The sequence below is a fragment of the Sitophilus oryzae genome, unplaced genomic scaffold (genome assembly GCF_002938485.1).
Source record: "Sitophilus oryzae breed Bouriz unplaced genomic scaffold, Soryzae_2.0 scaffold_809_pilon_pilon, whole genome shotgun sequence".
Lineage (NCBI taxonomy): Eukaryota > Metazoa > Arthropoda > Insecta > Coleoptera > Curculionidae > Sitophilus > Sitophilus oryzae.
Genome location: NW_022147427.1, coordinates 1078262 through 1094857, shown reverse-complemented (window position 1 = coordinate 1094857; position 16596 = coordinate 1078262). Strand labels below are relative to the sequence as shown.

General features: G+C 32.7%; 1 protein-coding gene across 3 annotated transcripts in view; it reads right to left on the bottom strand.

Annotated features, from left to right (window-relative positions):
* The window catches only part of LOC115888900 (protein mini spindles), a 33992-nt gene extending 17923 nt beyond the window's left edge, over positions 1–16069 (bottom strand). Inside the window, exons 1-19 of one of the 3 annotated variants that reach the window (XM_030908782.1) lie at positions 15977–16069; positions 15764–15877; positions 15308–15701; positions 15029–15255; positions 14783–14940; positions 14495–14721; positions 14244–14438; positions 14009–14189; positions 13671–13922; positions 13392–13602; positions 13180–13330; positions 12864–13111; positions 11135–11355; positions 10908–11071; positions 9509–9728; positions 9280–9459; positions 9078–9209; positions 8693–8883; positions 8387–8634 (exon numbers count right to left, since the gene is read on the bottom strand). In XM_030908782.1, coding sequence (XP_030764642.1) covers positions 8387–8634; positions 8693–8883; positions 9078–9209; positions 9280–9459; positions 9509–9728; positions 10908–11071; positions 11135–11355; positions 12864–13111; positions 13180–13330; positions 13392–13602; positions 13671–13922; positions 14009–14189; positions 14244–14438; positions 14495–14721; positions 14783–14940; positions 15029–15255; positions 15308–15676 — 3575 coding nt within the window. In that variant the 5' untranslated portion in view covers positions 15677–15701; positions 15764–15877; positions 15977–16069. Of the gene's footprint in view, positions 1–8386; positions 8635–8692; positions 8884–9077; positions 9210–9279; positions 9460–9508; positions 9729–10907; positions 11072–11134; positions 11356–12863; positions 13112–13179; positions 13331–13391; positions 13603–13670; positions 13923–14008; positions 14190–14243; positions 14439–14494; positions 14722–14782; positions 14941–15028; positions 15256–15307; positions 15702–15763; positions 15878–15929 lie in introns of all 3 variants that reach the window. The other 2 variants (XM_030908781.1, XM_030908783.1) reach the window with 2 other exon arrangements.
* Positions 16070–16596: the final 527 nt, after the last annotated feature.

Below are 16596 nucleotides of genomic sequence, written 5' to 3'. Positions count from 1 at the left end.
TCTCATTCATAAATAGCTGGAACATGCGGTCAGACACTGTCTTGTTATTGTTGTGTTATTGTTTTAGGTTATAACGAGTGCGACACGAGCGATAGATAGGTTGTCTCTGTCGTAACGGTCGTTCCCTGACGACTCTGCCGAGAAACACAACACTGTCTTTCGTTTCTCAAGGACACCTGAACTCTCCGTATCATAGCCGGGTAATTTTTTTATTTTAATGAAGCTATAATTAAATTAAAATTATTTCGTATTTAAACTTTTTTATATTTTATTAAGATTTAGGACAGGTTTTTTAAATAAAAGTTTAGAAAAAACAATTTAGAGTCCAAATAAAATACACGTTATAGAAGAAATTTTATAATCGAAATTAGGTAATTTTTGAAATTAATAATAAATTATTAATTTTAGTCAAACATTTACAACCCCTAATATTAATCAAAACAGGATCTATTCCACAGATATAATAGAATCGGCGACAGGGAGAGAAAAAAAAATATGACTGTTGTAATTTTTTTTCTGGTTAAGTGATGTCTTATTATGTAAATTAGAGAAAACATAATATCTGTTCCATTAAAGCAAGGAAGGTGATAGGAAGTGGATAAAATAAAAAATACATTTATTTAACTCGATACTGTCTTTATTATACCGGGTGCGTCTCAAAAGTGGCTCATCCCCATAATTTTTTTATATTTTCAAATAAAAAAACAAGATTTAGTATGTTAGTATATGAAATAAATTAGGATTGATTGACGCATTCAATTGTTTTTGGTCACTTCCCGTTTCACCGGAAATGACTATAACTTTTAATTTTTAAACGGCACCCTCGGTATATTTCTACTTTATTCGATAGAAAATGACACTCTGAATAGAATGACATACCATATGTCAACTTTTGACATTTTCGCATATGGTTTAATTGTAATTGTAACACGCGGTTCATAACGACAATTTGACTCGAAATACCAAGTGTGTGGTATCAATATATTCATAAAAAATGCTTTTTCCAAATATGCTAATGAGTCACCCTTGTTCCATTTGAAAAATTGACATATGTATGATTAAAAATACGATATGTACATCTTTTAACCGGCCTAGACAAGACACGAAACTTATTAGACGATCAAAACTATTTTTCCAAGGCTCCTTGATTAAAACTTAGTGGATTGAAAAAAACTGGATTGAAATTTAAAATAGGATATGTTTTTAAGCGACAATGTCAAAAGTTGACATATGATATGTCATTCTATTCAGAGTGTCATTTTTTATCGAATAAAGTAGCAATATACCGAGGGTGCCTTTAAAAATCAAAAGATGTAATCGGTGAAACAGGAAGAGACCAAAAACAATTGAATACGTCAATAAATCCTAATTTATGTCATATACCTACTAACATACAAATCTGTTTTTTATCTGAAAAATAAAAAAGTTATAGGGTTGAGCCACTTTTTGAGACGACCCGGTATATTAAAAAATATTGTTTCATAATGTAATATCATTTTAAAATTCTTGTATGTTATTTTAGATTCCGAAGATAATTTTAGAATAAACCGGAATATATTTTTAATAAAAACATTATTAATTATTAACAGGGTTATAATTATGATTTTGTTACAATGTAAGTAAGTAAATAATGTAATGTAAGAGAAAAAATTCAGATTTTACATTTTACTAAAATATTATGATTAGTAAATAAGCGCCTTCCTACAACAACGCCACTGACTCCCAATTGGTAAATTGAGAGTTGCCTACCGGTCAAAAGTCGTTTCAAGACTTAAATGGATTATCTAAGTCAAATTTCTTGCAAATTTGGCACTGGCGTCAAACAGAAAAAGTCAATAAAATAAACACTTAAGGACTACAAGCTAAGAAAATGCGTTAATACAGCCGGGGAGATAGCGGCAACAAAGCTTTACCGCACACGTGCGACACGTACTACAAGGTAATAAATGAATGAATAGGCTCCCTCGCCTCTAATCGGTGTTGTCATATTGTAAAGAACTTATCCTTTTTAAACAGTATCCGACTTATAATTTAGTAGTATAAGGACTATTTAATACATCTATGGAATATTAAAATCTACTTTATTAAACTGTAGTATTAATATCTCAATATATGTGTATAACAAGAAAAAAATATTGATAATATTAAAGACGTGACAACATAGGCTGGATGAGGAAGGCTCGGTCGACTGTACCCAGAAGTAAACATGTGTACAAAAAAGGTTGTTTGTCCGCGTTGAGATGTAAATAGTGTAGTCTATATTTTATTTTAAGTCTATGATTCAAGGTCATTACGCCGTTACGCCGATACGCCGTTTTTAGGATAGTGTGGATGCACCCTTATGACATCTTGCGGTATTCCCAGTGGCGGCTCGTGAGGGTGCAGCCACACTATCCTAAAAACGGCGTATCGGCGTAACGGCGTAACGACCTTGAATCGATTTCTAGTAATTCTATTGGCTGAAATTTTTGACAGATGAATTTGACAGATAAAATTTCTGACAGATGAATGTTTCAGCCAATAGAATTACTGGAAATCTATTCAAGGTCATTACGCCGTTACGCCGATACGCCGTTTTTAGGATAGTGTGGCTGCACCCTGAGTATATAGGAAGGTGAGGCTACATGAGGTAAATAATTTTGTTTAAATACGAATAAATTTTCTCACCTATGAAGTATTATTCTGAGACGCGTTATCTTTTTTTTTAAATGGTAAGAAACCTATTACGATTAAAACCAAGATATTTGAAAAGTTCTTAAATACCTATTGCCTACCTTGCCTGTTATCGTTAAATAATGCGGAAAGTTTTGATTTGCCTTTTTTTTAGTTTCATTTCGTCTTAGAAAAGGAACTTCAAGTACAGAAAGAATAACAATATTGTTCTGTCGCGCCTTGACCTGGATGTATTTATACATATAATATATAATTTTTAGTTTTATTATTTTGAAAGTGTTGTAGAATTGTTATAAGTTATACTGGGATCAAATAAAAAGCTAGATACAAAAAATAAATCGTTCTCCCTTTTTAAAGGTGAGGCGCGACCTCAGAGGCCTACCTCGACGGAATATTATTTAAAAACGTATTACAATGGCTGATTATATTTCTAATGAGAAAATAATAAATTATTATACATACAGTTAACTACAGATAAGGATATAAACATAAAAAAGTGGATATAATACTGCTGACTTTGTGTAGCTTAAATATTTCCCGCTGAGAATTTTGCTCAGCGGCTGGCCGTTCCTGTGTGTCAGAAAAGACCGTTCAGGAAAGTCGCTTTCTCAGCTGCTGACCATCCCTGAACGTACCCATTTTTAATACGGACGCAGCGTCTATCACAAAACATTTATATCCACTGTCTAGGGACTTTTCATTTAAGCCAAGACATAATATTGAAACAAGAAAAGGTAACGGCGTGACAATAACTATAGCAGAGCTGCGTTCACGTATTGAATACAACTATCTGTTTCGACGTGACGTAATAACCTAGAGTGTTTTTGTCCTTTTCCAACTATACTATTAAAAGTAGATTAGGATGTCTCTCTCTATAAGAACATCCTTTATTTTAAAACGTTGAAAGACGTAAATTTTACTTAGTAATGTATGTTATATCATATCTAATAGACAACTATTATCCCACGAAATGAGAGTGAGACTCTGTTAAGAGCAAGTTCTCTCCCGATTATTATATTGCATTTCTGTCTATTATCCGGGTCTGGACAGTATCGCTGCCAGGCGATTTCAAAAAATTCAAAATACCTGCTGTAGATTTGTGTATAACGTAAATATAATCATGCCATAACATCACCAGCTATTCAAAATCTTAAGTGGTTAAGGGTAGAAAACACTTTCAAATATATATTTTTATCGTCGCTCAAACGTGTTATAGAAACTTGCCTCCATATTTAAGACAAAAATTAATTTTTAGACAAAACATACGTAAGTTGGATTTAAGAGACAACATTTTTCTTACTATGCCTCTACATAGATTAGGTTGTAATGCCATGTTTCGTAAGTGTTTCGCCTATAATGCTGTCAACCTGTTTAACGCCTTGACCAAAGATTTAAAATTATATATATTCATACACTCTAAAAAATTTAAAATACATTTAAAATCATTTATTAGATATTCAAAATGGTTAGGTAATTTAATATGTACTGTTATTGTGTAACTTATTTTTTTTTCTTCTAATTTATTATTAAAGTATTTATTTATTACTTTATTAATCATTATCTTTTCGTATAGATCATTAGATTATAATATTAGTGTTAGATTATAATATTAGTGTAAGCATTACTGTAATTTTTGGGTTGTGTGAGTGGCTTTTTTAGCCAGACTTCGCCCATTTATTTATTAAATAAAGCCATTATTATTATTATTATATACATATAGGGGTACCACCCCTATACGGGGTGCATCTCAAAATTGGCTCACCCCTACTTTTTTATTTTTTCAGATAAAAAAACGAGATTTGGTATGTTACTATATGACATAAATTAGAATTGATTGACGTATTCAATTATTTTCGGTCACTTCCTGCTTCAACGGAAATGACTACAACCAAAGAATATTATAGTTTTAAGAACTCTCGTGTGGAAGCTTTAGTGATTTGTCACACGGTGGCGCTTTTGAACATAATCGAAGCCTGAAAATGCTAATATTTTAAATTTTGAGGACTACGCGCGGCGATATTTCGTACGGTGTTGCCAAAACATATTTTATTTCTCGATATTTAAAGAAATATGTATTGTACATAAGGCATCCTAAGGCTATGAAAAAAAAACGTAGCTATGAAAATAAAATTTTAGATTTTTAATTTTTTTGTACCTTTTAATAAAAATTGCTTCTATTCTAATAAAAAATTAACTAGTATGATTATGTGTTATCTGTGCTAGTATTAGGAAACTGGAGTAAATACGGAGAATATTAATTCGTTCTCTAAGATGAGCCTACTAAGTAATTTTTTTAAATTCGACCCATAAGGGGTGTAATTAGATAAAGGGGTGTAATTATACAAAAAAATCTGTACCTACTAGGAGCATGAACTTTTGCACAGATGTGGCGCATTTGAACATTGATAAGCGATTTTTGGAAATGTATAGCCTAAGGGTAGTGAAACTGGGGGGTGAAATTTTGTACAAAAAATGTTAGTTCTAGGAGTATGAAATTTTGTACAGAGTTTCCTTAAGTGACGAAAGTGAGTACCTAGAAGCTAATTTTTGACATTCATCCCCTAGAAATAAGGCATGAAAATTTGTACAAAAGTTTCTTACAATCGGTTTTAGAAGTATGAAATTCTGCACAGACGTTCCTTATGTAACGTAATTTAGCACTAAGTAGCACTTATTGGAAATTCGCCCTCTAAGGGTGTGAAATGAGGGGTGAACGTTCTGAAACAATTCTGTTAAAGGAATATGAAAATTTGCACAGAGGTTCCTTATGTAGCGTAATTGAATAATTAGAGTGATTTTTGGAATTCATTCCTTAAGGGGGTAAAACTAGGGGTGAAAATTTGTATAATTTTTTATGTAAAATACGTTCTAGGACTAGAAGTATGAAATTCTGTTCAGAGGTCCCTTAAATGATGAAAGTGAGTACCTAGAAGCGAATTCGAAGCATGCATCCCCTAAAAAATAAGGGATGAAAATTTGTACAAAAATTTGTTAAAATCGGTTTTAGAAGTATGAATTTTGCAGACGTTCCTTATGTAACGTAATTTAGCACTAAGAAGCGATTTCTGGAAATTCGCCCTCTAAGGGTGTGAAATGAGGGGTTGAACGTTCTGGAACAATAAATTCTGTCCAAGGAATATGAAAATTTGCACAGAGGTTTATTATGTAGCGTAATTGAATAATTAGAGCGATTTTTGGAATTCATTCCTTAAGGGGATAAAACTAAGGGTAAAAATTTGTATAATTTTTATGTAAAATCCGTTCTAGGACTAGGAGTATGCAATTTTGTACAGAGGTCCCTTAAGTGATGAAAGTGAGTACCCAGAAGAAAATTTTGGACATGCACCCCCTAAAAAATAAGGTCTAAAAAATAAAAAAAAAGTTGGGGTGGACCACTCTTATCACTTAGGGGTGTAAAAAATAGATAACAATCTGGGAATAGGTTGTGACCAAACCAAACCAAACCAGACCTACTGAATATACATATAAAATTTTATCAAAATCGGACTAGCCGTTTCGGAGATGGTAACAAAAAATTAAAAAAAGACAACCCTTACTAAAAAATAGGGGATGATGGTGGAACGGTGAAAATTTAGGGTTATTTGTATTTTTTAATGCCAACTAAAAAAATAACAACATTTTTTTCTTTTCAAAAAATAAAAAATGAGGGTGGGCTACCCTCTCGGCTACCCTTACCACTTAAGGGTATAAAAAATAGATAACAACCTATTCTTAGACGTACTGAATATACATATAAAATTTTATCAAAATCGGTCAAGCCGTTTCGGAGATGGTAACAAAAAATTAAAAAAACAACCCCTATTAAAAAATAGGGGATGAAGGTAGAACGGTGAAAATTTAGTGTTGTTTGTATTTTTTAATGCCAAATAAAAAAAAATAAAAATATTTTTTTTTCACAAAATAAAAAAATGGGGGTGGACTACCCTTATCACTTAAGGGTATAAAAAATATATAACTACCTATTCTCAGACCTACTGAATATACATATACAATTTCATCAAAATCGGTTAAGCCGTTTCGGAGGAGTACGGTAACCAAAACTGTAACACGGGAATTATACCGTATGATCGAAAAAAAACGGCGTCCAGTTGGCTGGGAAATGAACATCAATAACATTTCCCATATAAATTTACATATAAAATGACAGCGATCTTCAATCCATAGCCATCGCTGACGCCGTTTTTTCTCGATCATACGGTATAAGATAATATTATATAAACTGCGGAGTGCGGAGAACGGAAAGACTGATTATAGAAATAGATAAAATTTAAAACTATAATTTAAAACTATTCAAGAAAGTACACACAAAACAAGGCAACGCCGCGCGTCTATTCGTTCAAATCCGAGCAAAATAGCAAGGCCCCACGAAGTTGGGGCCTCGCTCGCCAAAGCGAGGCCCCATCGACAGATCAGATTTTGATGCGAGACGAGATTTCTAGGGTATTAAGATATTCTTTGCTACAACTTTTGATTTTTAAATGTTGCGTTGGTGTTTTTTTTTACTTCATTTGGTAGAACATGATATTCTGAATAGAATGACATAGCACATGTCAACTTTTGACATTTTCAATTAAAAAAAATGCATGTTAAATTTTAATTGGAGTGCCATGGCCATAAATGTAATGACAATTTGACTCAACATACCAAGTGTGCGGTACCAAATTATCTGTAAAAAAAATATTTTCCCAAATATGCTAATGAGCCACCCTCGTTCCATTTGGAAAAATTGAGAAATTGATTAAAAATACGATTTGGGCATCTATTAACCGGCCAGGACAAGACACGAAAAACATTAGACAATCAAATATATTTTTCCAAAGCTCCTTGATTAAAAATTAGTGCTTTTAATACAGCCATGGCACTCTAGATTGAAATTTAAAATACGATTTTTTATAATTTCAAATAACCTCAATTAGAGTGTCATTTTCTATCAAATAAAGTAAAAAAATACAGAGGGTGCCATTTAAAAATCAAAAGTGTAGAAATTTCCGGTAAAACAGGAAGTAACCAGAAACTATTAAATATGTAAATCAATCCTAAGTTATGTCATATACTAACATACCAAATCTCGTTTTGTTATCTGAAAAAATAAAAAAATTATAGGGGTGAGCTACTTTTGAGACGCACCCGGTATATAAATTGGACGTGCTTAATCTGAAAGGCACAATAACAGCTACGTGCCAAAAACTCACATAACGTCACGTCTTGTACTTGTAATGTCATATATGAGAGTGTGCGCGTTCAGGGAACACAGCGGCTGACCGACCGCTCAGAATTTTGCTCAGCGGCTAACCGTTTTTGTGCGTAAAAATAGACCGTTTAGGGAAATCGCTTACCAGGGTACTTATTCTTGACATAGTACGCACTTTGCGTATACGCATTTACATGTATTGTTATTTGGCTATGATGATGAGTGGTGAGTGATATTTGAAGATGCAAGTGGTAAAGAATATGTACCCAGCCACTTAGCCGCTGACCGTCTCTGAACGCGCACATTTATATTATGCCAACTGTCACTGCCAGTTGCTGTTTGACCGCGCAAAATGTCAAATTTAAATTAAATGTCTACAATATTTAAATTTTCTCAGTATAAAAAAGGTGTCAGGTCATATAAAAAAATACGAAAATCTAACATTTCTCTTCTGGTAATCTTTCAATGACCTCTATGTATATTAATGTATAAAACTCTTACCGAAAATCTGTGTGGAACATGTTAGCGGCCAGAGTTTTATTGACATTAGCTGCGGCCATTTGGTCTCTTAACAAATCAACAAATTCCTCTCTAGGTTGAGTAAAATTCCACTTTAAAACCTTTAATTTGGATTCGTCAATCGTTCTTTGGTGCTTGAGATTATTAACTACAAAGAGGGGAGAAGTATCTAAGTCCTCCTCCTTTTTTCTGTTACTTGTAGATTGCGGCTTTGTTGGAGCGATAGACGCCTAAAACAATTTAAAAAACACTAACATATTGACTACTATAAAACTTTATATTATTTACTTTAGATTTGGCGGCATTTTGTTTGGTAGATACCGGTCTGGTGCCTTTGACTGTCTTCTCTTCTAAAGGCGCCACTTTTTTTGGTAGAGGCTTGACAGGTAGATTAGGTCTGGCTTTTTCCAAAGCCGCTATTACCACAGTTTTAGAGCCTGGTTTTAATTTTTCAGTTTGTTTAGCCATTGAGTCATAACCTAGAAAATTATAATTACTTGCAATGATTACACTGAATAAAAAGAACAAGAAAGGAGAATTCAAACCACTTTGGATGCACCCCGAGAGAACTTAATATGGTCGACTTGATTTTTTTTATAAGTGATGCTCTGATTTATGTCTAATATGTAAAATTATTTAACTCTGTTACACCCTGTATATTAAGATAACTCACCAGTATGAATCATTAAACCTAATATAGCTTCGCCAGCGTTCTTTCTGACATCAGCGTTGCGATCTTCTAAGTTGCTGAACAAATAGGGAATACAAATCAACAGCTCTTCTTTGGGAACTGACTTAACTGGAACTTTACAAAAAAGAACTACAGTATGTAACATATTCATAACGAAGTGCAAACAGTACTCAATTTTACTTACTTTTAGGTAAAACTTCAGATAACCAATTCCACAACTCCGATCTCAGTGTTGGCGATCCCGACTTCAAAGCGTCTCCTATCATTTCACCATCAAAAAACTCCTTATAACCGCATTGTTCAGAAAAAGTGGCGATAGTTTCCAGAGCAGTCGTTCGCATCCAAGCTTTACTATCACCCAAATCTGAAAATATAATTTTAGAAAAAAAAAACTCTTACAATATTAGACTCACTTTGAAGAAATCCTGGAAACCAGGTCCTAATATGTTGTTTAGAAGGAGGTCCCATAGCCTTAGCTATACTTTGACAGATATTAAGAGCAGTTTGGGCTATCTTAACATTGCTGTCCGTTAATCTGGTGGCTAAAGCTTGCGGCAGGTCACTGATGTTAGGTTTAATAAATTTGGCTTCTTGCAGAATGTTGCTGACCTTTGTTAGAGCTTCAATTCTAACCTGCATATATATATATATGTTATATATATATATATATATATATGTATATATATATATATATATATATATATATATATATATATATATATATATATATATATATATATATATATATATATATATATATATATTTCCGGTGATGGCACGTTAGAAGTTCATGGAGAACCGGTATAGAGTTTTTTTAAGTTTTAATTTTTAGATAAAGATACCTGCTCCATCTATCTAAAATATTTTGAGCTTTACAATATTCTGCATAATTTAAGTGCTAGCATCTTGCTTATTTTAAACGGAACTATTATACTAACCTATACCTGTCTTTAACATTTCTTGAGATAATAAATTAAACGTGTGTAAAATTGACAAAAAAATGATCTTGAATAAGCATTGGCAAAATCACGAATTAAATATTGTAAAAGTTGAAACTTATAAATTAACGAAAGTCGGTATATTCGACCTCTCTAAATCAACTGATTGGATATTACACAGGAAGAGTAAAAAATTATTTATTTCTGTTTGTTGTAAAGTTGCTCAATTCTTTGTTATTTTAAATTCAACCCTACGTATATTATTTAAAAAATAAAAAGACGCAAACTGAACGAAATTGGAGACGCTATCGATCATACCTTGTTTCCTTTGTATCAAGGGTCGGATATGTCGACTTTCCTTAACCTATAAACCAAATTTCAGCTTTCAATATGCCTAATTTAGGGGGGCACAATAGATCTTTAAGGTCGCAGTGATTAACCCCCCCCCCTCTTACTCACTCTCATGCCTAATTTATGACTTAATCAACGCTTATTCAAAATCACATTTTTATCAATTTTACACGTTTTTTTTTATCTCGAAAACTATTAGAGATAGGTATAGGTTAATATAACAGAAAAATTATGAGATATGAAAGTTGTTTCAAAAAATGTAATATATATCGGTTGTTCCATATAAAGTAACAAAGATGCTTCCACTTTTAGTATGAAGCGGCAACATTGTAACCCTGAAAATAATTTACAGATGGAGCAGGTGCCTTTATGTAAGCAAGCATTCTTAAAATACATAAAAGGTGGAAATAACTCAGTTATTTCCAATTAAATTTAAAAATGGTAAATAGAAAAAATGCATCTTACCACCACACCTTAAAATAATACACTTATTTAAAAACTACCCTGATTTGATGGATTATACCTTCCAGTTTTTATCGGCCAATTCATTTATCACAGCATCAGTAATCTGACTGCTTATATCAACACGGGGAAGAAGATCTTGCACATTCACAGGTTCTTGTTCAGCAGTACCTTCATCTTCTACAGCATCTAAACTATTTGAACTAGACGACCTGGCTACAGCGCCTAAATTTAGATTAATATCGGTTTAAAAAAGTAAAGCGCCTATGAGAAAACATGTTGTATTACCCCTAACAGGTGTAGGAGGGGTCTCCCCTTCATATTTATCAAATTCCGCGTTGATTTGATCCCTTAAGGCGGGTTTCTCGTTTTCAAAAAATACATGTAAAGCTGAACCCATATAGAGGTACATTGTGCCAAGCAGAGTGACTGACGCCTGCCTGACCCCAGGGTTGGTTGAAGCTAGCGCTTTTTTACAATAATCGATCAAAGCTTTTACATTTACTCCACTAAAAAAATATTTAAATAGAACTTCAATATTTCATTTATACAGGGTGTACCAAAAAGGTCACAACAAAAGGGATTTTTTAATGATGTGCAAAAAGTGGGCTTAGGTGACAAAATATCGAAAAAAGTCTTTTTTTCTAAAGGCATTTATGCAAAAAAATATAATTTTTTTCGAAAAATAATTCAAAAACTGATTTTTTTGAAAGTTCTTCTATTATAGTTGGGGGTTGGAAGCTTTGGTGTTACAACGAAATAAATAGTAATTCACCACAATACACCAGAACATTTTACTTTTGTATTGGACGCGCGTTTCGCTAATCATGTTACGTCATGTCGCGTTATGTTACGTTATGTCGTGTCATCAGCAGATTAAAACTCTGCTGATGATGCTAACTTGGTTAGCGAAACGCGCGTCCAGTGCAATAGTAAAGTGCTTTGTTCTATTGTGGTGAATTAGTTTGGTTTGGTTTGGTATTATATATATATTTATAGTATATTTTTTTTGTTTTTGTTTTAAAGTCCTTCTATATTTCTAAAACTTTTTACGTTTAATAAGACATTTAAAAAAATAGAAAAATTAGAGATAAAATAGAGATATTTTAAATATTCAGATTTTAGTGACACCATAAAAAATACTATTAACTAAAAAATACTCTGTATAGGATAAAGTAAATTTTTCTTCGCGGATTTATTGTTATCCTTAAGGTGTACGCGCACTGAATCGGTACCAGTCCGGCGAAGGCGGTGATTCGACTATCGTAGATAGGTAGAGGTAGGAATCTGGCCTCTACAGGCCGAAATGTTTTAGTGGACGCCGGCGCCGTCTATATGTACGATGGTCGCAGTCGCCTTTGCTGGTCGGTCCGATCCGATGCAGTGCGCGCGGAGCTTCAAGCCCCGTTCTCAGAACTACGTCGTGTCGACAGCGACACTGATTGACACTTCAAACGACCAATGGGAGCTGTACTAAATTTAAAATTGACAGCTGTTTGAATTTTGTACAAATTTCATTCGTTCTTTTAACGTGTCGCTGGCGACAGTCGCAGTTCTGAGAACGGGGCTTTAGTGTTTGGGAAAATATAGCTAAGCATTAACAAAGTTATATTCAGTCCAATTTTTAGCCACTTTTCGGATATAGCGTTTTTAACCATTTTTAGTAAATAAGAAATAGAATGGCAACACCGCATAGTGTTTCGAATAAAAATAGTTTGCTATATACAGAATTTTATGTTGAATCCAATTATCTACAGAAAAATTGGGGATGCAATTTAGAAAAACTTTATGATAACTTTTTTGTTTGTGGCACCCTGAATTCAACAAAATATTTTTAGAATATGCACTATTATAAACCATGCAACATCTGTATAAAACTTTTTTTCATATCTTCGACAACAATGAAATTGGACCTCGTACAAGTAGGCCACCCTGTATGTCAAAATCATTTATTTTGTTATTAAAATGTCCCATCTGTTTTAAGAACTTTTTAGCACACCGTGTAGATTTGACTTACGCTATTCCAAACTCTTTGAGAGCAACAGATAACCAGGCTAAGACTTCTTGTTGAACTTTGGGACTTTTTTGACCAAAAGCAAAATCCAAGACGGCCAGGGAGACATGGCCTAAACTAGTAGCTTCAGCCATAGCTGTGACAGTTTCAATTACGATGTTTCCGTTTTTAGCATCGCCGAATTTCTCGGATATATCGTTGATGCAACAGTCTACTGTGGTTGTGGAAACAACACTATTTTCTGCCAAATACTAATAAAAAATGATAAATATTTTTTTTATATTATGTCTAAAGTATATAGTATGTCTAAAGAACATACTTTAATAATGTCCAATTTGACCTTTAATACTTGAAAGTTTGTGTCCTTGAGACCCGGTTTTCTCATCAAAATTTTCACTACTGCTTGGGTGGGAACAGATTTTGCTTCCATGCCTTGAACTGTTGACAGTATTTCTTCAGAAGAAGTCAACCTAATTTAAAATTTATAAGATAAATAATATCAGATGTTTGTAAAAATTAATACAATACTACCTGGTCTTCCATGTCGGACTTGTCAATTCACTTATAGTACTGTGAGATAACAAGGCTTCAACAATAGAATCAACTTCTCCATCATCTAATTCCTTTTCAACAGTTTTCATAGATGTTTTGGTAGCTGACTTGCTACCTTTAGACCTTACTACTGTTGCCGAACCTGAAGAAAGAGCTGAAGCTGCAGGTTTCTTTTTTGCAACTCTATTACCTATTATTTAATTGAAATAGAAAAAAAAAAGAAAATAAAAAATAAATTGAAACCAAATCGTAGTATACCTGAAGGTTTTTTCACTGGTTTAGTAGGGACATCCTCTTTAGTGGTCACTTTGGATGGGGCTGTTTGTGGCCGAGATTTTTTAGGACTGGAAACTTTAACAGTAATTTCTGCTTTCTCATAAAATTCTTGAATTTTAGCCATTTTCAGAGCATCCCTTTCCAGTTCTACTAAAAATGGACCAATTGCTTTCTCCCCTACTAATTTCATAAGAGTACCCAAAGCTTCAGCAGATGTTTCTCTCACAGCTGGGTCTATATTAAATAATATAATGATAATATTCAATAATAGAATAATTACCTATATTAGTGTGTAACAAGGTGTTTTAATACTTTCTTACCAGATTCATTTATGTTTTTTGTTAAAGCACCAGTTACAGCTTTAAGTAGTTTCTTGTTTACTGATGATGGTTGTGTTTTAGTAAATGATCTAGCCAAAAATAAAGATGTTTCAGATTTTACTGATGGATTTTTGTTATTAAGAGATTCCAGTACATCTTCTAAAATTGCTTCTAAATTAGTCTAAAACATATAAACCTTATAAAATATGATGTTACAAGACTTATAGGAACCTACTGTCAAGTAAGTAGCATCAATGCCTTCACGAATTGCCATAACAACATTTTGCTTTTTTTCCTTAAATTTTTCTAAGAGTGTTAAAATCAATACTCCCGAATAGGTTTGGAATCTTTTCTTTAAGCCAGATGCAAGACCAGCTATGCATCTACCTGCCAATGCCACACATATAACATTGGAATCTTTCTGTACTACCTGGATACAATAAAAAATACAATACGATTTGAATATATTACTTTTTAGAACGTAACCTTTTTTAAAGCTCGCACAACATCACCATAATCTCCATTCTCCAATTTAGGGTTTTTAGTAAGGGTTTCCAGAGCCTCAAGAGTTTCCTTTCTTTCTTGCCATTTTTTTGCTTCTAATTTTTCATAAAAATCTTTTGGCAATTTAGACAATATATCAACTGGATCTGCTAAATCGTAAGGATCAATTTCTTGTGGTGTATTTTCAATTTCATCTTCATTATCATCACCTAAGTAAAATAAAATAAAGTAAAACACTATACAAAGGTCAGATCAGTTTCAAAGGTATACCATTTATGTCCTCTGTTTCAGAGACCAGTTTTGCTTGCTTTGGTTGTTGAGATCTAATATACCTTAAAGGAACTGCCTTTTTATTTTTAATTTTTGCAAATTCAGCTTCCAGCTCTGTCATTTGAACAGCTTGCAAGTTGGCAGATTGAAGGTGATTTCTTTAAAAATGTATTTTAAGCTTTAGTCATTATTTAAAACTCTTAAAATATAGCTAAAAGACTTTATATAGTAAAATATATAACTTACTTAAGACTTGGACCCATCCATTTGTACAACTCAATGACCATGAGGCGAGCTTCATCTCTAACACCTTTATCTCTATCCGAAAACAATATTCCAATTCTTTTAATCATTGATTTTGGACTTATAATTTTAATGCCAAATTCATGTAAGGCTGTAGTTAGAGCTTGTATGCAGGCTGCTACAATTTTTGGATTTTTTTGTTCTGTACCTTTAATTAATTCTTCTTGTACCTAACAAACAAGTAAAAAGTAAATGTATACGATTATTGTGAGATAAACTTACAGCTTCATATTTTTCAATTTCAATATACATTAAGGTAACTTGCAAAGCTAATTCTCTTGTTTTTGTTTTTGGAGCAGCTACACACTTCATAACAATTCCAGTCATTACTTCAGATACAGTTTTACCGGCGTGTGCATAATTTTCAATATAAGCCAATGTGGCCTCGAGACCTTTCTCTTGACCCATTGCATTGCTGTCTGTTACAAATTTTTTAACTAATCCAAGGTATTTGCTAAATTCTGGAGATTTCTCATCATCAATTTGTCGAAATATCTTTGTAACTTCTTCATATCCACATACTCTAGCCTTCCAGAGTTTATGAACAACTTTTTCTTCAGGTGGTAATTTTTTGTACTCTTCGTCTTCCATGTCACTTCAGTTACAATTTTTTCGTCTAAAAAAACCATATCGTTATTGTAATTGTTCTCCATTATATAAAAATAATGATTCATATACCAAAAAAGGAATACACTTAGCAAATTACTTATGTGTAATAAGTAATTTAAAAATTAAATTTAGACTCTAGGGATGACCATGTGAATAGTTCTATAGTATTTATCCTGATTTATCCTAAAAAACGAGCAATATATAAAAAAGTAATATAAAAAACAACTCTTCTAACACTTTTTTATTCAATTTTCAGACACCTTTAATTAATTAAAACCCTACCGAAATATCTGTCAAAATTTTTGAAATTGACTTTTCGCCCACTAGTTTAACCGACACAAGAACCGATATATGATTCGACACTTTGATTTGAAAAATGCATATACTTCTCTACGTTTTCTCTTCGTTTTCTACCTTGACTGCTTGAAATGTGCTTGAATCACAAGCTTGAATAATACCAAAAATTCAACCTCCTCGAAAATTTGCATCTATTATTTTCAATCATATAATATAATTTAATAGATCATACATAGTTGAGAAGAAAGACAAATATATATGAAATGTCCATTGCTATGACTAAAGAATATGTAACCCAGATGTAACCTTTGAATAAGAAGACTAAGGAAGGAGCATAATGCTATCCATGTATTCATGCATGGTGGGCGGAAAAGCCACCATAAAAGCTCTCTAGGGTGGGGATCCTTGACAGTTCTGTTTGACGAATCATTTGACACATTTGAATTTGATTTGAAATTTTGTGGATTTGTCAGTCTTTACGGAGCTTATTTTATGTTATTTATTATTTATTCTACTACTGATAGTTGTATAAAGGTAGTAAATCTAGATGGAAATTGTGGCAGAACTTAAATTAACAGTGACACTATCGCGATTTATCGAAAAAA